This window comes from Anser anser, assembly GCF_964211835.1.
Source record: "Anser anser genome assembly, chromosome: 7".
Lineage (NCBI taxonomy): Eukaryota > Metazoa > Chordata > Aves > Anseriformes > Anatidae > Anser > Anser anser.
Window position 1 is genome coordinate 9,039,788 of NC_139727.1, and position 25,265 is coordinate 9,065,052.

At 38.2% G+C, this 25,265-nt stretch overlaps 2 protein-coding genes across 5 annotated transcripts in view; one reads left to right on the top strand and one right to left on the bottom strand.

Annotated features, from left to right (window-relative positions):
- Positions 1 to 25,265, bottom strand: part of LOC310902375 (rap1 GTPase-GDP dissociation stimulator 1-like) — a 48,501-nt gene that overhangs the window by 10,803 nt on the left and 12,433 nt on the right. Inside the window, exons 2-7 of the mRNA XM_083843848.1 lie at positions 11,247 to 11,357; positions 8,164 to 8,286; positions 7,866 to 7,991; positions 5,784 to 5,912; positions 4,490 to 4,615; positions 3,772 to 3,915 (exon numbers count right to left, since the gene is read on the bottom strand). Of these exons, the coding sequence (XP_083699974.1) occupies positions 3,772 to 3,915; positions 4,490 to 4,615; positions 5,784 to 5,912; positions 7,866 to 7,991; positions 8,164 to 8,286; positions 11,247 to 11,357 (759 nt within the window). The remainder of the gene's footprint in view (positions 1 to 3,771; positions 3,916 to 4,489; positions 4,616 to 5,783; positions 5,913 to 7,865; positions 7,992 to 8,163; positions 8,287 to 11,246; positions 11,358 to 25,265) is intronic.
- Positions 1 to 25,265, top strand: part of SH2D4B (SH2 domain containing 4B) — a 119,803-nt gene that overhangs the window by 7,031 nt on the left and 87,507 nt on the right. For 3 of the 4 annotated variants that reach the window (XM_083843860.1, XM_083843859.1, XM_083843858.1), the window contains one exon: positions 16,610 to 16,691. The exons of the other annotated variant lie outside the window; for it this stretch is intronic. The gene's annotated coding sequence lies outside the window, so the exon portion shown is untranslated. The remainder of the gene's footprint in view (positions 1 to 16,609; positions 16,692 to 25,265) is intronic. 4 annotated transcript variants of the gene reach the window in all.

Consider the following 25,265-nt stretch of genomic DNA (forward strand, 5'->3'; position numbering starts at 1 on the left):
ATTCAAGTTCTTCCTTCACTACTGCTTTACTTTCCACTATATATATATGTGCTACTATATATATATTACTATACACACACACACGTGATGGAATACTAGTGGCATTTTCCATTTCTCCACAGGATAGCTTTAATGCCCCATTTTGCTGTTCTACTGGTTTAAGAGACTATAGTGAGACCAGCTATCTTAGCCAGCAATGATGAGTCTGATTACTAGTTTTGTACTGCTATTACTCCTTGTATTCCGTACAATCATTAGATTTTTCTTACCTGTTCTGAGAAACACACTTTCTGAAATAAGTCTATGTTGCACTCATGAAATTTGGAAAACCTCTATTGACCTAGAGAGTTCTTATTCGTTCAAAGCTGGTAAAAGAGCTGATTTATACTTTCCAAAGAATCACCATTTTGCACAGTACATGCTCCACAATACTTTGTAAGTGCATATATGTATGTCTGTATTGTCTCCCTTTGTTTTTGAGAACTCAGTCTGCAGCGATGAGAGGACTTTTGTTATCAGAAGTTCCTTAGCTCTCCTTGATAGGAAATGAGAAGGTGCCTTCCCCTGAAGAGTTGACGGACACTGTTACCCTCTGCATCTTTTTGAAGGAAGTGTTTTGAGGATGCCATTTGGAAAATATTTTTCTGTATTTTGTTATTCTGTGTAGTTAATCACGCTGCAAGAGAAGCATCTTCTTGACAGCGGTCAAGATTCTGTTATTACAGTGTGAATATTATTTGTTAGAAAATGGCAAAAATTGTGAATGCCGTACAGGAAGACCGCATCTTCACCTGGGGTAAAGAGCTACCTGTGAAACTATGCAGTCTTGGTTGGTGCAAATCAAGAATCTGGCCAGAAGTAGCTTTAGTTGTTTCTCGTAGTGCTAGCTACATGTCTAAGATTTTTTGTATGTATACCACTTAAATGGCCATATGTATTAATTTTAACATCTGAGCTTGTTTGAATATTATTTCTGCCCCAAAGTAGTAAAAACTCCTCTGTGTTCTCTTTTGAACCAACACTACAGTTCTTTTATCATTTTTACTGCTGTTGCATTTGAGTTAGTGGCATATTTTTCCCCCTGTATTTCTGCATATGTTAAATAAGAAAGTAAAATGTGTATAGATTGAGTGGATATTTTCAAGAGAAAACTCATTCTGTGAAATAGTTCAAATTTTACTCATGCAAGAATCTTTTGATAAGTGTTTTATGTCTACGTTCTTTAAAGGTGATCTTTTTGCTTGTGATTATTTAAACGTTCTTTTGCCTGGTCCTAATCTTTGGAGGTTAGAGTATATAAGAAAAGTTGCCTAGTCTTCTTTAGTCTTTAGGAATGATTCTCTGAGAATAGACTGTTTTGGCCTGAGAAAATTCTACCAGCAAAATACTTTGATCTTCATATAGACTAAACTTAAATGAACTTAATTTCCCTCCTCCCCCACCTTTCACTCCGAAGAATGGCAGAGCATTTTTTTTATCCTCTTGTAAAGTGCAAATAGGCAGAACCCGTTAGTGGCTGCCTTACTTCAGTTGTTACAGAGCCCCAAATTGGTTCTCTCCTATGGATTTTTGCCTTGGATGGCAGCAGAACCTTGAATTTAATGGCTCATGGTTAAACTCTGCTAGGAACAGCCACTTTCATAGCTGCAAAAGCTGTCACCTTTTCACTGCCTCAGAAGTCATTTGATGCTGAGATCAGATTTCCATAGGATTTCTTTTCTTAGATTAAAGGCACAAACTGGGGCCTGAAAGGGATTATTCATTTATTCCACATGAAATATCTAATAGGGTTGTGGGGGAGATGAAGGGAGGAGAGGGAGTGACAAAGCAAGCCATTCAGCTGGCTAAGCCAGAGATAGCAAGTCTAAAGGCACGGAGGGCATTTCTGTGGCCTTCGTGGGCAGCCATGCACAAAGGCTGCTTCAGAGCTAGGTAAGAGACAATGAAGAAAGGAAGGCTAGAAAGGATGTGGGGGGAGGTGGGGAGAAATGCATGTGATACTGTCACATTGTTTTTCTGAAGTAAGCTGTCTCTAACTATTCAGAGAGATCTCAGGGAATCCTTATTGATAATTAAGTTGATGGAGAAAGTTAGGAATTGTTCAAAAAAAAAGCTCCTTTTTGTTAATTAAGCTTGAACTTAGTACAGCAACTATCAATGAGAAAGGAATGGACAGAAAACAGAGTTTCTTCTGCTGACCGAGTCAGCACAGCATATCTCCCAGGAGTCTCTTTATAAGAGTCTCTCTGCGTTTCTCTCTGCATAGTATTAAGGCTCGTTGCTCTCTAAATAGGAAAGTGTGAAAGATAAAAATGGCTTATCTTGAGCTTCCTTTTTTTCCCCTGATGTCTGAGTAATCCCCTCCCCACTTCCCAAAAGTGACTTAGAGTCTGAAACAACATTGTATATTTCTAAGAAACATTTGCCATTAAACAGTTCCAGAGTCTCACCTGTGATAATGTGATTTAGGCAAAACAAAGTATGAATGCTTGCACCCCTGATCAGCCCATTTTTTACAATTGTTCCTCAAATTATTTCAATATCCTTCGTCTCTGTTACTTAAAGTATGCAAGTTTCTAGTTTGCAGAAAAACAAGGTTATATTTTCAGAGGCATGAAGCAATAAAATCTAATAGTGTTGTTCTTCACTCACAAACTGGCTTTCTAGCTTTGATGGGTAGAGAAAAAGCAGCCTTACCATTACTTTTGTAAAATTAGCAAAAGCCAATGTTCGTGACTCTGTCGCTGCATACGTTTGGATATGAGGCAGTTAATAGCATTCTGGGAGATAATGCCATGTCCCTTAGCAAAATAAATAAATAAATAATTCTTCGTGGGTTTATCTAAGGCATGATAAATAGAGAATGTTAAAAGTGCATCTCATGTCTGTTCATAGTTACCCCAAAGTGAAATACTCTGTTTGTCTTTGTAGGGGACCAGAGAGGAAATATGAATCAATAATGACTTGAAGGTTGTTGCCATAGTTAATAATTTAAAATCTTTAAATTGATGATTACATTGGGATTTGGTGGGTGCGGTACAATGTAAGTGTCCAGTTCTTGAAGTTTATTTTTAATCTGTATTGCCCAAAATGCAATATAAACAAGGCCACCTAAACTTAGGTGTCATTAGAAGTCTTCAGCCTTTTTGTAGTGTTGCTCAAATCAGCTTAAAGACTTAGAGGAAAATCTGCGTCAGCAATGTGTGTAGCCTGGAATGATGATGTTTTTCCTGCCATGTAAATGCACAATCTACATTACAAGGAAATTCTTACGTTTCACTTGTTAATCCAAATGCTTCAAGTATGTAAGTAGGCTTGGAGTAGTGAATGAGGAAAGAGGGGTGGCACAACACCATGAGAACTTTTTAATCTGATGATTAGCTTTAAATTTAAAGCAGATTCTGGGCTCAGCTTTGAAAGTAAAGTGTTAGAAGCTGGGTGTGTCTGGCACAACCGTGGGCACGACTACAGGGGCCTTGAGGTTCTTGTACCTGCACTTGTGTTTTGCACAGAAGCAGTCACATTGTTACTAGATTGCTGGAGGTAGCATGTGCATGATGCTTGAAGGGGAACATTGCAACATGAGCACCAAGCTCCTATAAACACTGAAAAAATACAATGTCTGAGAATTCCCTTAAGGATTATGAAACAGGTTGCAGATGTGTCCCTTTTATGGAAATGGAAGCAACCAAGCAGATGACAACTCTTCTTCCAAGGGGACTTCTTGACATTTCTGTATGTATCTGGACCGTCAATATTTCTTTATTTTACCTCCAAGAAGCAGAGAGACAATGAGATCTGATGCAGCCTTCACAATGCACGTATCTTCAGCTTGTGAATTGCCCTGAAGCCTCAGTAGGATGTCAGACAGCACCTCTTGCACACCTGCTTCCACCAACTGAACTTTTAGAGCATCTGTAAAGAACACAAAAGCACACTAGAAGTTTCTTGGGTCATATTTGAAGAGTTTCAAGCCAGGAAGCTAAATCTTTGAATTTAGGTCAGTCTCTTTCCAGGTGTGATCATTTTTTTGTTTTATTGGACATCCTGGTGCTAGGATGAAACCACAGGCAGGATGAGCAAAGCCAGTTACGAGTTTTCATCAGGTATCTAGATATTCTAGATGGATTTTTGTCAGTGCTTGTTACACTGCTGCTTCCAGTAGATACCTTCTGTATTTGGTTGTCGATTTTTTAATACAAAAAGAAAAGACTTCAATCTTTTTTTTACTCTGGTATTCTGTTGCAAAGTTATATTCTACCAAAATAGAGTGGAAGGCTATTCTCTCCTGCCTGGCTTTGCTGTCTCACCTATTAAGCTTCCAAGCCTTAATCAGGCTGGGATTTCATATGTTCTTGTGGTTTATTTCCATTGAAGGGATTACTAATTTCCATTAGTAGGATCCCCCAGCAAATGCAGAACCTGGAGCTTAAGCTAAGCACTGGTATTCCTTTCTCCCCTCTTTCCCTCAAGTCAAAAGGAGCCTTACCGTTTTCTGCAAGTGCTTGTAGGACCTCAAAGATGATTTCTAACCTTTCATGGTTCTCTGCTCTTCTCAGTTGTTTCACCAGCTGTTCAGCAACCTTTGTCTTGCTTAGAGCTTCCTTAGCTGTATCTGTGTATATGATAAAGTCAGGATTTTGAATGGTTCTGTATTTGATAAAATGTTAAAAGCGTATCTTCATATAATCAGAAGTGAATAGATGTTACTTCGATTTTGAAAGCCTTTCCTGTTTTATTTATAAATACATATATAAATATTTTATATTTATTTATCCCTTTGAACAGCACTGTGACAGCAAAACTCTATTCCATCCCTTTTATTACTCCCTGTCTTTACTACTTTCATTGTTTTAATGCTGTTTTTTTGTTTCATTCCTGTAGCCATGAATTTGTAATAGCTGTGAAATTAATCCTGGCTTAATTCCTTATAAATTACTCTTATAAATCCATCTGCAGTATGATTATTTCATTTATCAAATCGGCATCTGCCACATGCCTGTTTGCTGTAGCAGTATATTTTCTGCTTTGATTAGATTAGATAGTTCTAATCTCACTGGGATCCTAACCATCTGCAAGATGATGATAACAAAGATCAAATATTTTTAAGCTTACTGTTCTTAGACATAGAGCACATTTTAATATGGTATTAAGTATTGTAAGAGATTTATAAAGGGAAGGCCTGGCTAGAAGACGGTGTGACATACCCCTTTCCTTGCCTCTCCCCCTAAAGGCAGGAGGTAATTAAATTATAGTGTAGAGACAGAACATATACAAAGCGTGGTAACTTCTTTTGTTTGATCTTATTCCTCCATCACTACTTAAGGCTTATGTAAGGTTCTGCAAATATAGTTTAAATTGATGGAGATGCCTTTGCTTGAAAATTGTGTAAATGAAAATGGAAACTGATTCATTAAGGTTTATAAATTTAATTACTAAATAGAACTTTTAACAGTATTTTTATGTACTGTATCTGAATTAGTTGAAACTGTATCAGTTTACAGTAGATGAAGTTATGCCATCTATACCTTCTTCTGGATCAAAAACAGTCTGTTGAAACTTAATTATTTCAATAATTATTAAATAATAATTGGTGATGCTCCAGGACAGAGTAGTAACTTTTCCAACATGGGTGCTGTGGCCAGTTCCTTGCTATGTACCAGTAAGGGGAAATAGCAAGCAAAAAGCACCTACCACAGCTGTGGGCATTCTGCATGTAAATGGAAAGGCAGTGACAGTGTGAAGTTGACATTTTCCTGCAAGATACAAAAGCATTTACTTACCAAGGTCTGCAAGATTGCATAAGGCCAATAGGTCAACGTGGACAAGTGGTTCGCTCTCTGCATAATCAGTCAATATTCGGACTAGTGATGAGATTACTCCTACCTTCACCAGCTCTTCCTGAAGATCACCTGGTAACAGCATGCACAGAAGTTAAAGGTGATTAAATAGGGGCCAATTAAATCAGTAAAGAAGGTCCAACTGAGATGCTTTGCAGCAAGGTAATCTAGTTTGTTTTTACACCGTTACATTTCATACAGCATTCATATCATGGGTTCAGGCATGTGTGTGCATGGAAAATGCAGATTCAGAACAGCTCTGCTAGACCTCCTGGTTTTAATTTGACCTGAGTAATTAGGCCACTGTGAAAAATAAATAGATCAGGGCAATTGAATGAGCATATTGACTAGTAGCACACCTTTTAGTGCGAATTCTGATGGACTGCATCACTTCATAACTATCTGAAAATTGAGTGAGAAATATACACTGGCTTATTTCTCTTGGGGAGCAGGAACCTGAGCTGTATTATCCCATGGCTTCTTTCTGCCTAAAGGGCAGGGATATGTAAGGGACTCGAACCTATGATAAGGCACAGTCTAGTGATGACTCAGCTTTTGGGGATCACCAGTATTCTGAACTGTGTAGCAAATGTCCACATACCTGTTCTTTGCATGTTGGTAATGATTATTTTTTGAAGAGAAAAAAAAACACCACCTTTGTGAAACAAGATGCTTTACAATACCCAGGCTGTTATAAGATAATACTGAGAAAGTGGGGCGGCTTTAAAGTTGATCTAGGAGTATCTTTTTTTTTTTTTAATTGCTCTGAATGTAGGGAACCTTGGAGTGCTTGAATTCAATGTATCTTTGGCATTTTTATAGGCTGAGCAAAGTCCTCAGACAAGCATAAATCACTGTAGCTCAAGGGAAGTCAGTGAAGTACGGTAAGTTGAAATGAATTTGTTCATAGTTCTAATATATAAGTACAGTTGTCTCTGCAGAATTACTGAGAAAACGGATAACTGTTTTCTTCTTTTTGTAGTTTGGTTTGCAGTGAATGAAGGCTTAATATCTACAATGATTTTGAGAATGCCAAGAACTGAGATACGAAGTTGGTCAGTGGTGGTCGCTTACCGGTACAATGACTGCTTTCAAAAGTGTCTTGCTGAGAGCCAGACTGCAACTCAGGTGGCAGCATGTATGACAGTTACCAGGAAAAGCGTCTGGGTGCTATTGTAGGATATGGAATTGTAATTCAATCAGGGAATCACTGATCTAATTTGCAGGGGGGCAGTAGAATCTATACCAGATACAGATTTTTTGCCTATCATGCTTGGATTTCATAGCAACAATGCAGGGAGGCAAACCCATGGTTTTCTAGACAAATCTACATGGGTTCACACTAGAAAAATAAGAGAACGTAGATTGATAGTAGATACTGGGTGAAAAGCTACATATTAACTCCAGGATGCCGTAAATACTTTGGTCAGTCTGGGAATTAAGGATTAAAAAAAAATAATAATCTGTTGAGGCAATTAAGTGAAATGGGCATAATTTTTGAGACCAGCAGGCAAGCTGGTATACTGGCTTTATGGAAATCTTTGGAGCACAGAGATCTTCTATATGCAAAGAATGGTCTTTAATGAAGAACTAGATAATATCTGTCTTTTTAAAGTGTTTTTTCCTGACACACTTAAAAAAAACAAAGCTGTTGCTTTATAAACACTTGGGAGAAGTCAAAGCCCCTTGGGATTTGGCCCCAAGGTAGTTCTGCTAAGCTGTTTAAGGTATATATGAAGCTTTGCTACTCTTTGGTTGAAGACCGAAAGTATTCAGCCTCTGGTCTGACGAAGTTGTATCACCTTGAAGTCAAAAATATAGGGGGAAACTCAGTTTAGGATGTGTTTGGGATGCGTTCAGACTGGCATCTGTGAGCTGTGTATACTGTATGAGTAACAGGAGCTTGAAGTGCATAGTGTGCTCAGGTCTCATGGAATAAAATGTAGCCTATAATTCATAATAACGCCTTCTAAAATAATGTCTTGCACAAAAAAAAAAAATGAGTTCTTTTAAGTAGATACTTACGGTTATCATAACAGATACGGCCAATAGCCCGCCCAGCATGAAGCAGCATTTCTTGGTCTGTGCTTTCCAGCAAAGGTATCAAAGTCAGAACCAAATCTGCTTCAATACACGGCTTCTTCATTTCATCTGCATAGGTAAAGGAGAGGGACTGTTGTGTCTTTTGTCATGTTAAAATAAAATGATTGCAATTGCAAGACCAATAACTGGTAGCCATGAAACAAAACTAAGCAGTGGAAACACAGCTAAGGTGCTGTAATATGCCTTGTAGTAACGCTGTATATACTGAAGTGCAACATACCATTCCTGGCTATCTCTGAAAGCACCTGGGCTGCTTTCACTGCACATCGTGGGTTGCCTTTCAGGATTTTTGCCAAAGTTAGGAAGATCCCACTCTCTCTGAGTAGGCTGAAGGATCTCTGCTCTGTAATGACAGGAATGTTAACAACACCTGCAATAGGTTTGCAACTGTTTATTTACATGGTACTTTGTTTCCTAGAGTTCTGAGTGGCTGTCTTTGGGATCCAAGTTGCTGACTTAACAGGGTACTTAAGTCCGTCTCAATCTAAATATACGTGAATGCTCATCTGCTTAAATTGCAGCGAGTGTCTATCCAGCTGATTATTCTGCTTCATGCTGAATTGAAGCACAGGTGGCAAAGCAAAGAGGAAAACATTTTCATCTCTGACTATAAAAAGATACTTGCGTAAGGCATGGGAAGTTGCGGATTAAGATGCTATTCCTGATGTATTGCCTAGCCATTAATTTTGTAGGTAGGCACAATATCTTTTATTAGACCAGCAATTGGAACAGTCCATTCTCTCAGACTTTTTACATTAAAAGCACGTGTAATTGTCCTTAAAGTAGTAAGTCACCATCTGCCAGGGCATTCAAATAAATGCAGGTTTATGTGATCTCAGGAGAACACGCAGAGACCTTAGAGAAAGACTTTCTCATAAGGAGATTAGGAACTACTTTTAAAATTCCTGTCTGGCTGGTGGATGTCTTAGCTCAGACCCTAGACAATTAAAATAAAACTAAAAGTCTGTTTCCTTGATGTCGGTATCTGTGTGTGAGACTATTTACTGTAAGGCTGCACATTTTACTGTCATGAAATGACTGATTGACTTTCTTGGTATAAGAATTAGAATATCTCTGATACTGTAGGTAACAAAGGGAATAACCAACCAGAGGATCCCATCTAACCTGTTTCTCTTTCAAAGCAGACATCTTTATTTCCTAGGTCAAAGTGACATTCTTCTATTTAGAAATGGGCCAAGTTGTATTATTGTAGAAAACCTACAATAAACAGTAATTCATTGTATAAAACTCCAGTGCTAGCCATTTCTGTACACATTACTGTGCTTTGACTACTACTAGCCATACAATGTGTCTGTGTTATGCAACCCAGACACACCGATGCAGTTTTGAGAGGTAGATCATTCCATTAATTTGCTTTTGTCTGGCTATCCCCTGGAGACCATTGAATTTTCTATTCACCTATTGATTTTTCTGTGTTTAAAAGGTAAAGGGTGCTTGAGTATATGTTTTCTAGATACATAGTTTCTTCTTATGTGGTTACATAAACCAGTTCTATAATGCGGAAATGTCATTACAGCATCATTCCACAGCAATTTGGTAAAAGGTTAATAACAAGCTTTCTTAGAGCTAAGCCTTTATAAGAATTCAGACTAATATTTGCAAAAGGGAGATTGTGTTCTGGCTTTGTATGTGAAAGATGACATAACTGTAACTGTCAAGATGTATAGCATGGTATCTTCTCTACTTTATTTAGTACTAAAACAAAGACTCATTTGGTATAGGCAGATTTCCTCAGAACATTGCTGACGTACTTAATTGCTGAAGCTGGATGCTGTGCTCTTCCTGGCCTGGAACACTGAGTGCATCTGCAGTGATGTCTGTTTGCATAAAAAATATGCTGAATACTATTGCAAGCATTTGTCGTAACTACAAGTGTGGTCTTGTAAGCTATTTGCAAACAAGTAGTATGTATGGCTTGTTTAGAGCTCTAGATCTCTAGTAAAGAGCAGTCCTTGGATACCACTGAAGACCTCTCTGAGTCCAGATCAGGAGGTCTGGTTAATGAGGAAAGGCTGACAATTCGTGAAAGCGTGTGAAAAATCAGATCTTGTGATCTGAAACCTCTTAAATGGTTAGAGCCATGATTGCCTTATTCTTCAGATTTTTTTAACTCTTATTTTCTGTGGGCTCAAAGGGGTTTGTTCAGATGTCATGTGTGAAGCACGCTGCTGTACCAGCACGGCCAGATCACTATGGCCGCTGAAGGAGGGAGAGCTACCGCGCAAGAAAAATAGGCTCCCTCAGTGAAGAATAAACAGTTCTCAATTAACAAGTAATCGGCTCTTGACAGGCCTGATTGCTGTCCCCTCAGATACTTAGTTTGCCTCTGCAAATAAGATGTCTGTGAGAAATTGAAGGGGCTTTTGAGCGGAATAGGTTGGCAACATCTGTTTGTACAGCCCTGGGAAACAGCACTAGTAGAGAGGTGGTGATGTGTCAGAGTGGAAAGCATGATGAGGTAAGAAAAGTATAAACAGTTGTTGAGATGAGACTGGTGTTAACAGGACGGTCAAATAGAATAAAATCTGTAAATACCTAGGAACTTCTTTTTTGCTCTAATTTATTGGATTATTTGAATTGGTATTTGAATAAATCATCGGTATTTCAGGAACTTTAGTCTTTGTGCTTATTCGTATGAAAATTACTTCTAGAAGTCATTTTTGGTCGTCTACATAATGATTACCATGCTATATTGTAGAATAACTAGATATAAACTTAAATATGTTCAGTAACAAATTCACTGCATTTTAAGCCCATTACAGCTTTTTATATGACACAAATAATGGATTTTCTTGTTTAAGATGCCTGTTGTACCATTGAGATTAGTAATTTGAGTGATTAGAGTGATTTAATATTTTTCTTCCAGATCTATTACTTACAAATGTACCTTAATTGCTAATTAATCCTTGAAATGAGTTCTAGAGGTTAATGTGGTCCATACCTATATCTGAGCTAAGTGTTTCACAGTAATCAGTTTTTTTTTTTTTAACCTATGTTCTGGTAGGGTCACTCCACTTTTAATCGTAGGAGTTTGTAATAAGTAGAATATTAAATTTGGAATTTCTTTGTAGCTTGAGGTGTTTTAGGGATCAGTAACTTTATCTGGTCACAGGTAGGTTTGAGAGTAGGCAGAAGGAAAGGAAAATCATGAAACAGATTGGGGAGATCTATAGCTTCAGCAGCAGCCTCTTCTAATACAGGTTATCACACTAGATGAAGAGCTCTAGTGAATACTTCCACATTGTGTAAACAGTTAAAAAGTGATCAAGAGTGATACTTAGCTATCTTCAGTAAGAGCCAGGAGAATCCCATTTAGACTTTCAAGGATCTGGTCTTCAGCTTCTGTGTCATCTCCACAGAGCCCCAGGTACTCCAGGTGCTGACTCAGGGTTTCTAAACAGAAAGGGATGGGAAACTGTTGAGCCAGTATAAAAATAATACTTTTTTTTTTCTTTTCTGTGACTTCAGCTGACTATAAGCTCATCTTCTGAATTATTCAGGTCTAAATGTGCTCATTAAATAACTCATTTCACCCAAAAGCATGTGGCAAAACTTTGGTCTACTTCTCATACAGCACATAGCTCTTGTGCAGGCATAAACAGCAAAGAGAAACTATCTGGAAAAATAAATTAACGTATAGTAACTGTGGTAGAGTTTGAGGGGGGAGGAGAGAAATAGAGAACTCAAGTCAAATCTGTCATTTCAAAGTGTCTTTTTATAAAAATAATAGCACTTGCAGTTCAACTAGCTGTATATCTACTCACTGATAGTGGGCAGTAGCAGGCATTAAAAGAATGCAAGAGCAAAGCAGATAAAGTAACGTACTTGTCCATTTGTTACTGGCAACCTTGGGCTTTAAAAACAAATCTACTATTTACGTCAGTGCGTTTAATATATTTTTATGGCCTTTTCTTCCATGAATTTGAAGATATTTTTTTTTTTCTGTTGCTTTTAATTGAGTCTCTAAGCACTCTGTAACTATTTTGTAACTATTCGGTTATTTCCATAAGATTGCTGATGAATATATTGAATGACACAGGTTCCAGAAAAGGTAACCTCTAATAACTGCGGCTTTCTATTATGAAAGCAGTCTTTATTCTGCCCTTCAGGCTTCACCAGATAACCTCTCACATCCAAAGATAGCTTCAATGATAACCTTATTGAAAGGTTTGTAGAAAACAAAAGGCATGGTTAACAGCATCTTCTTCATTCACCTTCTTGCCAGATCCTTAAAAAAGTTTAGAGAGAGATTGAGCAACTGTCATATAGAATCTCTCCTGTTTTATTAAAATTACTACACAAATATGTGCTTTACTGCAATCCCACAATTTACCTGTGCAGAGATCAGACTTCTGTACTTTAATTTCCTACATTGTGTAACTGTTTTTGCCACTCTTGCTGCTTTCCAATCTATTAACTCTGCAGCTGATTTAAAGGGCATTCTGTACCTTACAGTTAATGATTTGATTATTCATTTTTTATTTTCTTATACACTCTAGGGCATAACATCCAGATCTGACAATTTGTTACCATTTGTTTTATTGATTAGCTCTAAATCAATCTTCTGCCCTTTCAGTCTGAAGATTTCTCCAACTACTTCCTGGAAACAAAAAAGGACATGAAGTGGTTGAAATGAATGTAAGAAATTATGCTGGAAAACTGATGGCTGAAGCAGTTAATTTATGGTAGAATATAATGTAAAATGTTATCAAAACTGCAGTAAAATAGCATTTCTACTTCACAAACTATTTCACTGAAAAAGATGATTCATGAGCCTTGGCTTAGAAATCCTTCAGTAGTTGCATAGGATTAATAATTCATCATTTTTTGTTGTTTGATAGGTTCACTGTCTTCTCTCTCCCTAACGTGCCTACTAATGTAAGATAGATATATATGTTAAGTTAGAATGTGTGAATTTAGTACCTACAGGAACTGACTTCTACAGAGGAACCAGAAGTGTCTTGAGTTGTTTGGAAGAAAGGAGGAATTAAGGGGAGGGAAAGTAGAAGACTATTAAGTGTTATTGTCCTTGAGAAGAAAAAAAGTCTTTTGGCTTAATTAAAAGCAGTTATTTATGAAGAGTCACAAATTTAGATTTTTGTGCTTTAAAGATGCCATCTTCAGAAAAATGACTGCATTCATCAGGTTAAAAATCCATATGGAGAAGAAACATGAGGAAGTTGTTCCATAGTTGTTATTCTGAGTAAGAAACTGAGGCTGTAGGTATTTGATATCTCTTGGAAAGGTATTGTAATTGAAGGTAACTAGTTTGTCTTTTTATGGCCTTTTCAAAGTTGTGTGCTAAGGGCAACAGAGGCATAAAACTGATAGATCAGTGTTCCTTTTTTTTTTTTTAAAAAAAAGTAGATGACTTTGGATTTGTTGCCCTTTGAAAACTCCTAGAATAGATTTACAAGGATGATTGCATATGACCTGATTAAAAACTGGGTGTTGAATGTTGATTTCCATTTATGTAAGGTTCTGCTGCTACGATTTTCTGAATGAAGGTACATGTAGGTAGAAATTTTCTTCCCTCTCCCCTCCCTCCCCCCCCCCCCCCCCCCAAAAAAAAATCACCTGAGTAACCTGACAGTTGAATCAGCTTTTATCTTAAACTAGATCTAGTGGGAGTGGGTAGATAGCTACAATTGCTGATAGTGCAATATGGAATAAATTAGGAGCCCATGAGAATGATCTCCTGAACTGTATGACTTCATCCTTACCAAGACCCAGAACACATTAGCATGAGAGAATGCATTTACCTTCTAGTACTTGTCTAATTAGAGCAATAATTATATTTGCAACTACATTTCTAATAGAGTTAAGATATTTAGAAAAATGAAAAGGCGTCTGAATCTCTTAAATTGGAGGAGGTTGTTTTACAAATAGCAGTGAACTGTATATGTTACTGGTCACCCATTAGGATGGGATAGTGGTAGTTAGAAATCCAGGTGCTTTGTTATTTCTCCAGGGAACAGATTAGCAGAGAAACACCATATGCATGATGACGGACAAAGTCCTTGAAAAATAACCCATCTGGTTTGTCTATTGTGTTGTGAAAACCGTACCATAAGCAGCAGAATCACCCAGCTGACTAAAGAGCTATTTTTATATGTCTTGCAGAAGGCAGTATTTAACAGCAATAGTCTTAAAATAATAAGCCCTCAGACACTCTGAATTTTCTCATGTTGTATGTTATTTCTCAAAACTCATTTAATTTAATCAGTGTGGGACAGATTCCTCGATACTCATTGCCTTTAAGTCGATGCTTTTGCAAGTGGAGTTAGGAGGCAGATGCTGTAAGACACAGCCGTCCGGTGGAGAGGCAACAACGGCGCGCACAAAGCTCGTGATGAAAGTTGGCCAGAAAACGGCTTTTCTGTTTTGTAGAAAATTCTGGGCTGTTGACATTTCGTTTCATCCCATGCTGGAACAGAATGTCGACGCCGCGGAACTTGAGGCGAAAGAGAACAATTTGTTTCAGTTTTTGCAAATCTGCTCCTTCCCCAGCTGGCAGCCGGGGCTGGCCGGCAGCCCGGCCGGCTGGTGGCGAGCTGGGTGGAAGCCAGGCGGGCCGGCCAGCTGGTAGGCCCCGGGAGCGCCTGCCGCCTGCGTGCTGAGGAGGCCTTCAGCACAATGAATGTGTATCGGGGAATCTCTTCGTTCACTTGAATCAGCGGTTTTCATCAGAATATTGTTGATCAACTTTAGGAGTTGGCCGTACGAATGAAATGCAGTCGAGCTCTGCTCTGGAATGCTCCAATCTTCTGTTCTCACTGGTTACCTGCAGGGCCAGAACTTCTCAAGATTCAAGTACAAAAGCCCCCCTTTTTTTTTTCCCTCCAGTGAGCTGAAGGGCTAGATTAATTCACACACAAATCTGAGCATAAACTACTGAGTAGAGGTGTAGGAACCACACTTTTGCAGTGGGAATTGGCTTTTTGATCACTGAGAGCAGAAACAATAATGCAGGAAACACACTGCGTCCAGCAGATTTTATCTGGCTTCTGCCATGGGGAAGGAGCCATGAAATGTGAGCTCTTTAGATCTGCTGAAACACTGCTGAGTCAATTCCCAACGCAATTTTTGACTAATAAAGTCCTCAAGAAGTGAGGCGTCCCACACATCTTTGTATATTTTTCATTGATAACTATCCCCTAAAAATGTAATGCCTTACCTGTTTTTCTCATTTTATAGCCTTTCATGTGTGTACGAGCTATTTTCTATTTTATAGTTTTTTGGTTTTTTTTTTTTCTCCCCTAGAGGAAACATAGACCCTATCCTGCAATTGTTATCCAGTATTTATCACTGTTTGGATCACAAGCAGGGTAAAGTCAGTGTGCACCAATTTGTTTCAGAGGACTTGAAACAACTTACTCCCCTTGAATGCCTGGCCTTGTGTGTCTCCTTTACAACTTTAGTAATTTCAGAAGCTAAGCTTGTTCTTCTGCTGCTTATCTTCATAATATTTTAGAAGATTCTTCTGCACACTTTGATTATTATTCAAAGCTATAACTAAATGTTTTTTGTTGTTTTTGTTGTTTTTCTTTTTTTCTGTAACATAAAGACGTAGTGATTTTTACAGCAGAAGTCCATTTAGCTCTGTGTAATATCTCCTGGTAGTAGATGATTAAAGAAAAGTAAAAGACTATGGTACTTATCCTTTCCTTGCCATATCCTCAACTATAAGCAGTCAACTCTTCAGGGATTTTTTTAGTTGGAGTTTTCAGCTGGTTTAATTTACACTTAAATTCATTAACATCTTTATTTTAAATTCGCTTATACTTTAGCTGCCGGAATATAGACTGGTGATGAGTTACGTGAAGTAGCTCTGGGTTGAGAGAGGAAAAAAAAACACAACCTTGAAGTGGTTATTTGGCCTTCTCATGCTTTTGGTTTTCTGAAAACGCACTGTATCGCTCTGGCAGGGAGCACAAGTCTCTATGGTTAATTAAAATCACATCCTATGTAACAGCTAAGGGATAAGAGTCCATGTTGAAAAACTGCTAGAGTTCTGCAGGTCAAGAGCATCCAGAAGGCACAAGAGGAGTCCTGAAGAAACTAAAATTTCAAGTCATAATGCTAGGAAATAGGTGTTGTCTTTCTAGCAATTTAATAAGAAAATGAAAAATGAAAAAATTCACTGCATTCGTAGTTATTTTTTCGTTATGTGGCTACCTGCAAAAACATGTAGCTATAAACCTCAGTTTTCTCACAGTATTTTTTGATGTTCTTTCCTGAAACAAAGTAACACCTGGTCCATGGGAGATACAAAATCTCCCATGTAACCCTACAATAACAAATGTGTCTGCATGCCAAGTAGAAGAATTAGTAGCGATGGAAGTAGGGCTTCAGGTCTCCTTCTCTAGCTATGTTGTATTATGTTTACTTGATAAGTTGGAGATGAAGAAATATTGAAGGGCTGGTAAGTGTGTTTAACAGCAAATAAAGCATATAAGGTCAAATATTCACACTTGTCCCCAAGAAAGTAAAGCAGCTCTATCATTATAACAGTTTTGCTGTAACTGAAGGAAGCAAAACCTGCTGCTTCTGACTCCAGTGGCCCTAGCAAGGAAAGGAGGGTCAAGGAGAAGAAAGATGCAATTTAATTTCAGTTTTGTTTTTTTTTTTTTTAATTTCTCCAGTGGTAAAAAGTAAAGTACCGGAAGAACAGATCCTCCATCTCTTTAGACTTTTAAATCCATGGCAAGAAGATTGTCTCATAAGGTACGTTTTTATCCATCTCTCTATGAAAAGACACAGCCATGTTGGAAGATATGTTTTCTGTCTCTGTCTCTGCACGAAAGGGTGATGAGATGTAGGGGAAAAATCATTAGATTAAAAAGGAGCTGGGGAGAGAATTTAAAACCAATATCATAGGTGTAATATAATTTTGAACAACTCCTCACCTGGTTTTTTTTACTCTTGTTTGTCTGCATAAAGTATTTTAGATTACTCAGGTCCATAGCCATAAAGATTTTGCAATAGAAGTAAATCTTAAGAATTCCTTTGACGTAGGTTTTTGTGTGGTGGTGGTGTTTTATTTATTTATTTAAAGTTTCTGAATGGAAGTTACTTGAAAGAAAATGTCTGTGGATAGAAAATGACTTCTGCTTTGTAGACACAATTGCTGTAGTAAAATTAGCATAGGTTGAAGAAAAGGGGGAAGAAGTATTTTGAATTATTTTTGAGAGCACGAGACAGCATGTTAAATTGCAGTTCTCTTGATGGAATGCCCTTGGCTTAATTAAGCTGAGTTGAGTTTAAGGCATGATCATGTTTGTGTGTCAGCAGCATGGGGTTGAAAGCTAAATGTCATTTGGAATGATACCTGAGACTGCTCTAAGTTAATTGAGCCAGGGTGGTCCTATAGTTGATGGTCACGTAGGCATACATAGCCTTCACATCTTGTCCCTGCATCCCTCAGCAATCCTCTGCAAGAAGGAAAGGAGTAGGAATGGATGACTAGTATAAGTTATTCTAGAAAGCTGGAGCTCTGACATGAACTGGAAATTAAAATATATCATTCTGATCACCCCTAACAGTAAGAAATCCAGATCCTTTCCAACCAGTTTTGTTTTGTTTGTAAAGTTGACAAGCCTTGACTGAAATCTCTGAAGATACAGATTAGTTTTATTAAGTGCAAGTATTTGGGTTAAGCATATGCCTTGAATGTCTGAAAGAAGCCAATGTTTCTTTTTGATTTAAATCTGAAAAGGGACATGTTCTCCCCATTATTATTATTTTTCGTTATTTTGTTTGATATTCTTTTTACCTGGTCTGGACTATTGGTGTATATACTCAATGTTAATGGTCAAATACCTACAGTTCCTAAGAATGATTTAAAAAATACCTATTATCAAGAAATTGAAAATAAAGGAAAGTTACTATTCATATTGTCCACAAAAACTTGCCTTTGCCCGTTGCTTTTGCAGCCTTTCTGGTTTGCATTTACCAACCCTGAACTCTTTAGAGCACTGTTCATTGTCTATGATCGTGTGGTATGCACCTCTGAACATTTTACTATTCAGAAGAATGAGAGTGCAGCAGGTTTTTAAGGAGATGTTTACTGTTTAGTTTGAGCTGCAGGGTGAAAGGATGATGAAAACAGGAATTTAAGCCTGTTCAGCTAGTACTTACGTTAGTGTTCTCTATTAATTGCGAAGGATCTAAAAAAATTTTCTCTAATCCATGTCTAGAAATTCTCTAATTGTGATTGATTAGCCAGGACAGCTACAAATACATTCTTTGACTCAGCGTTATATCTGTGGTTTTTTATTTTTAAGTACTGTGGTCAAAAAACGAGTTGAAAAATAATAGGAACACCTAGCAGTAAAGTGGAAAAAAGAAATAACAAACACAAATAGGTCAGCATCTTGTGGCCATAGCTGGACACTGAGTGTTGGGTTTTTAATGCTTAAACACCAATCCCTTAGCGGAAGAGCATTGCGAGGGGATAGTAGCAGGAAGTATTGGAGGGAGTTTACTATGGTGTTGGTATGTCTACAATATGTGCGTCAGCTGGCCTTGGGCTATTCTTCAGACTCTCAGCTGTCGATTACCACCGCTCAGCATTTATTTCTGTGGGGCTTCCTATTGTTCATCTGCTGTTTGGCCTGCAGTCTGTCCAGAAAGCTTAGTTCTCCTCTGGCCTTTGGTGTCAGGCTTGTTTCCAGGCATATTCAGAGCAGATATTGGAGAACAGATGGGTGGACTTCTCTTCTGAGCTCAAGTTTTACTAACAACCTGACTGCCCTGAGTGGTGAAAGATAACTTCATTATGTGTCTGAGAGATTTAAAAAGAGTGTGTTGATGTGGGAACGGACTTTAATGGATTGCATTCATCATTACCACTTAAATGGAGAACCTGAGCATAGTTTTTAACTTGAGTAAAACATAAGTGAAGAACCTGAAAATGTCAACAGTTAAAGGAGAGGAAGGAATGTTGCATGATTTGGTTGGGAATTACATGGTTGAAGTATAGAATTTCACAGCACAGTGACTGAAGTACAAAGCTGTAAGCCTATGGTAACACAAATTCGATATATTATTGGTGAGAAAAATGATGATTGATTGCGAAATGGAGATTAACAGGAAAAAATCCAACCGTTATTTCTGGAAAAAAAAAAGTTTTGGGATAGTTGAATTCCACCAAGGAGGGAATGCAGGAAGGATGGGGGGGCTGGTGCAAGGGAGATGAGGATTGAAAGCAGACTCTACTGGTCTACAGCTGATGCTGTGCACCTGTGGAGAGATCCTACTGGGCTATGGCTGATGCTGTGCCCTGTGGAGTCTTGAGGAAGAATGGCTGCAGAACCCTGCCTGAAAACGGATAAGAGGAAGAATATGTTTATCCTAGGATAACCTGAAACAGATCAGTGAGATAAGTCGGAAGAAAGCCAGACAAGTGCAGTCGGGGAGAACATACGTGCTGAAGAGATGACCCATAGTATGAAAAGCTGCTTAGTTGCATTCTGCTAAACTTATTCCTGTTGTGAGGGCTGTAGACTAGGAATAAAATTCACTTTGAATGTTGAATCAAAATGTTGTTGTAAATTTGTGTACAAGTATGGACTTTTTTTTTACATTCCTGATAATTTAACTGACACAGTGCTTACGGAATAAGTCTGTTTGTCGTGCTAGCTTTATAGGCTAATGCTGAGTCTGAGCTCCCAGATACCCTAATTCCTTATGCAAGGTAGGTATGGGAAAGCTAGCATGCATATTTACTAGTCAGACTTGCAGGAATAGCAGCAAATGTGCTATGCTCAAAAATAGTGAGCAATGTACCTAAAAATTTGCTTCCTGCATGAACAACAGTTTGTATTTGGGTCGCATCCTCAGATTTTTCTTTGTAAATGAGGTCAGGAAGCTTGCTGGTTTAAACAAAGTACATCTTTTTCCTTAGATGCACAGTTCTAGGATGCGTTGATTTCAACACATATTGTCAAACATGGGGTGAGTTGTCAGAGCTGGCAAAGCTACATGCTGACTCTAAAACAATGTGAGCAGATAAGTAATAGGACAAATTGTGACAGCAGAGTGTAAATTGATTGATTTCATTTATGGAAATTAATTTCAGCTCTGTCTTGCTAGTGCACTGAGACTTAGTTTACTTTATTTGTTATGAGCAATGTTGGTCTCTAAAGCTACTGTTGGTCACACAGCTACTATACATCTTGAGTAGGTTACCTTTTACATCATGGACTTGCTGTTTACTCACATCTGTAGTCTTGCAGCGCAAAGTGAATTAAGAGAGCCCTTTTCTTTGGTCATTATATGCGTGTGGGAAGTGGGCTTTAGTGTCAGCCAAATAACATTCAGTCTAATTTCCCTGGCTCCCTAAATTTAGCTTGAAGAGCTGTCAGTAGAGGAAAAACCAATTAGACTCCACAGCAGAGAAAACACTAATTTCCTTTGGCTGACAACTCCTACAAGTTTTTTTTCTTTTCTTTTCATTTTTTTTTCTCCAGCCAAGTAAAAGAATGGCTGTGAATAAAGTAGCCTTTGCGCTGATATCAAAGCATCAGACCAGTCCACGACTATCCCTGCTAAACAGTGTGTTGGGAGCATAGATGGATGTTAGAGACCATAGTAGCACAATAGTGACAATAGTTGGTATTGTTCAGACCCTGATATGTTGTTGTAAGAAAAGATGCTGGCAAGTGTTGGAGGTAGACCGTGGAACGGTGGGCCAGGAGGCTTGGAAGTTGTGCCATCCCTGACCTCCAGCTGCCTGCCTTCTCTCCACGGAAGCAGAGGAGTTTCTTCCCTGGCATGGCAATGAATGCAATCTAGTTATCCACAGGGACAGATCTGAAAGCCACCTGCTTGGCTGTAGATGTTTTGGTTGGCGTATGGGTGTTGCTGGAGCATGTTGATGCACAGTTTAAGGGAGGACCTGTTGCTGCAGTGAAGAGAAGATGGCCGTGTAGAGTCTGGAAAATGGGCGCTAGTGGGAACACTGGGAAGCCCAGCCAGGAAGTGGTAGCCTGCTGAGATGCTGAGGAATGAAACAAATACAAATATTGGGCTTCTGTGCCTGGACTCCACCTAAACAGGCACAGCACAAAAAGGTCCCTCAGTCCACATGAAAACTCCTGAACTTCTAGGGTTTAATTCATGATTATTATCTGTGCAAGGAAACTTTCAGGCCTGAACATTTTAGATTTCCAGTTGTGTGTGACAAATGCTATATGAGTTTATTGTATCACATAGATTTAGGAGGCTATAGTACAAAGCTTGATTGTCAGACTTGAAAGGAAATTCCTCTGCTCTGGTATAACAGCAAATAAAGTGTATTTCTGTGGTTCAGAAGGACAGAGCTTTTGTCTGCACCTCATCCTCCATCTGCACCTGTCTTGTCCTTGATAATTATCTGTATGCCTCCACCCAAGACCTGGAAAATCCCACTGAGAGAGGAAGGATTTGTCTCTGCACTGTTGAGTAAGGTAAGGGTTCAACAGGGTCTACAGTGCAGTTGCTACAGTTTCCTATTACTCAGAGGTTTTCTGAATAAAGCAGACTGTAGTGGGAACTTGTGTCAATTCTGGCACCTTTTTTTCTGTGGGTGTTGTCTGAAGCTTTTGCAGTACTCAATATTACAGTGCTGATCCTGATATGTAAACTTGACCCCACTAGACCACTTAAAAGGGATGTGAAGAAGATCCTTGAAAGATACCCTTGAAGTTGATTGCATGGTGGACATGCTAGGAATATTTTTTCCTATTTAGTAGTGGAGGGTGGCATTATTTGTGCAGCGTAAGATATCACACAGTGAAAAAAGATCACTTGGAGGTCTGACATGCATTTTAAAAATTATGGCCTTATAAAATCAATGCTTAATACAAGTAACCCATTGCTGTAATGTATGACTTGTTTTAGAGCTCTGCTCCAAAACCTAAGTTGCTCAGTAGAATCTGCCTTATTGGTGCATTTCTTTATTGCTTCCTATGAAGGGCTTTTTTTGTGCGTGTTCCCAGTGCAAAAAAGGACCAGATTTTAAAGGTATGTCAACAGGCACAGGTCTCGAACACTTTAAATTTAATTTGGGTATTTTATTTTTTAACTTAAATATATTGGCCTACTGTTACCTGTGCTTTATGAAAGGTTTGAGCTCTGCTGTACAAGTGGGTTGGCATTGCCTGGGCGTTGCTGGAGGCACGTGGGAGGCTGCAATGCAGCAACCTGGCTCTGCAGGGAGCTCACTGCTGGGAGCTCCCCGTAGCTGTTCTCTGCTGCCGGAGTAAGAGGGTGATGTCAAACAGTGCTGTTTGAAAGGGATCAGGCAAGTTGATGTCTTGAGAAAACTCTGGATGTACTAATGAAATAAATACAGTAAAATGGCTTGCACGCATGTAGTTGTGAAGTGTTTTTAGGCATTGTTCATGTCTACAACAGCTCCAGCCTATGCAAGATGACACAAATACCTTCTATGTGCGTGTCTCTGCCTGGTCTGAATGCTGGAATAAGGTCTTCAAGTGCAAACCTAAATTTATGTAATGCTAAACAAGCTTTTTTTAATAGCACCTAGAACTGTCAGGTTCAAAAGTCTTTGCAGCTTCTCTCACTTATTTTTCTGGAAGAAACCCTTACAATCCTTAGAAATTATCTTAGCTTTTTTAAATATCAAAACATATGCCAAAGTGTATGGGAGGAGATTTGGGATTTGGAGGAAAGAAAGAAAGGAAGCAATTAATTAAGGTGTGGAGGGAGAAAGTGTTTTTGAAAAAATAACATTTTTACTGTGGTGAGCTTGTGCATTTCGGTGTAAGTACTTTGTGACTAGATTTCTTCCTACTATTATACTTTTCTTACACAGAAAAGTTAAAGAATGAAGATGAAATACTTTTGATGAAACAGTTTTGGCGCAACAATTGGGCTCAACAGTGCTGATTTCAAATACCTGTTTCTGGTATTTCTTATCTCTGATCTGAAGCTTCAGGTAGTTTCTTTCTAAAGTGGACATGTATTCACTTTTTTTTTCCCCCCTGGAAACTTTTTTTTTTAGTTGCTTCTCCTTCATTATCTTTTACAAAGCCATTTGCATTTCTTAGTGGATGAAGGGTTGATATTACATAGATATTAAAAATTCTTAGATTTAACTAGATATGGTGCCTAGTACTTTCTACCATTGTTACCATAATCCAAGTCTCTAAAAGGAGCATCCACCATATACAGAAGAAACATCCTTACCAGAAGGAATGTACTTTTTGATACATAAGGTTATTTTGTGTTTTCTAACTTCATATCTAGAGATGTCGAAGGTAGTGTCCTCTTTGAAAGAGTTTCTAGAAGTCTTTTAGTAAAGCTGAGCAGTTATCCCCAGTTTCTTTTAGTGTAAACAAGGCAGTCATTTTAGACTGCAATCTACAAAGCAAATTCTCAAGCCCAGTTTATAGATAGGAATTTATTGTCATTATGTTTTTGCTGGGCTGAGTCCTGAATTACATATGTCTTCATTATATCTGTTATTTGAAATTAGCTCCTTATTAGAAGCTCCTTATTAGAAAAATCTTGCTAAAAATATGAATTGTTTTTGATATTAGATTAATGAAAAGATAATTGAGTTCCTTCCAAGCAGCACTGAATTTTATTTAGTTTAGCTTTTTTTTTTTATGATTAGGGGGAAGTAAAAAGCATACAAACTGTAGTTTCAGGTGATTAGGTATTAAAAGTTACTTAGATTGTGACAGAGCAAGAAGAGGCCCTTTCCAGCTGCTTGATGACATTGTGATGAAAACAAATTACTGTGTTTACAAATGAAGGAAAGACGGAAACCCAGATAGTGAAGTACTATTGGGTTTATGCCTTCAACATCTATTCTTAAGTGCTATAGCTTTGCTTCACACAGCACAAAGAACATCTAGCTGAAACGAAGCAGAGAGACTTTGGGGGGTTTATTCAAAACTGTGCAGTTTGGGACCCTGTCTCTCCTGCAGGTGCAGGTCAGGATGGCTTTACTGGCTTTGGTGCCATCTAGATTCTAATTCTAAAGAACAAGAGTGGCTGAATTTCCTTCAGGTACTGGAAAGCAACAAGCTTCAAGTCGTATTTATTAATCTCACATGATGCTTGAAAAATGTGTAAGGAAAAAAAAAATCAACAGTTGTGGGACTTCCCCTGCATGGATGTATTAAAGAATGAGCTGTTGAAGTAAATGGTGTATAGCAAGATACTGGGGAAGGTTGATTACCACATGGAAAGAATTTGTCATATTGCCTAGGCTGGGCAATTTAGTTTTTTGAGTTGTAAGGTAGGTAACACAGCTTGTCTGAAAAATGCTGTGACTGTTACATGGTTTTATATGAATGAATAGTTCTTTAAAAAGGAAAATTTTATAAATCTGTACTAGAACTGTGTGATCTTCTGTTTGCCACTTATTATTTTTCTGGACAAAGTTTTATACTTGAGGAGCAGAAACAATGATGTGTGACCAAATGCATGCTGTAAAGAGCAATAACAGAAGTGGAAATGAAAGCTTTGAGCAACCATCAGCAAATAAGCCTTCTGAACAGAACATTCACAAAATAGGGCAGATATACAGAAACAATGTAGGAATAGGAGAAGAAACAGCCCACCATGACAAGACTTACTTCAGTCATCTCTACCAGAACTGCAATAGAAACAAGAAGTCCTACAGAAATATTCTATACAGATAGAACTGGGTTAGGCTAGAAGCAATACCAAGATACGTGTGTAATACTGTTTAGTCCACCTATGTTTTGTGTGCCCATCTTTGAGTCTTCATGGTGCTTTTAAATTTTATTTTGATCTGCTTTATCAGTGTCCCAGAACTACTGAGATGTTTGACTTGAACCTTTATTTAATTGACTAAGAAGATAATTATTCCCAATAGCTGCTCAATTTTTGAACTCCACTTAGAGACAGATTATTTCACCTTTAAACACGTTGAGTAATGCTAAGATTAGTTCCACTGATGTCATGGGGTCTAATTGTGGAGTAAGTTACCATCATGTGAATGGAGGTGGAAGGTTGAACCCTTTGATCCAGTTACCTGATACCTTTTGATGATCTGGAGAATAATGGAAATTAAAATCTAAAAGGTGTATTTTAAATCCAGTCTGAATGTCATTCCTTTCACACGGAAAGTTCATATTTAAAGGCTTACACACTCAGTCTTTATCTAGGCTAAGTGTTGAGTCATAGAGAAACACGCTCAAAGGCTGGACCATTTAGATGCATCTCCAGTCTTTTCATTTGCACTTGACAAAGAGGCAGAGGCAAACGTGAGCAGTTTTGCTTTGATGTATGTTGTACAGTCAATAGAGAATGATAAAT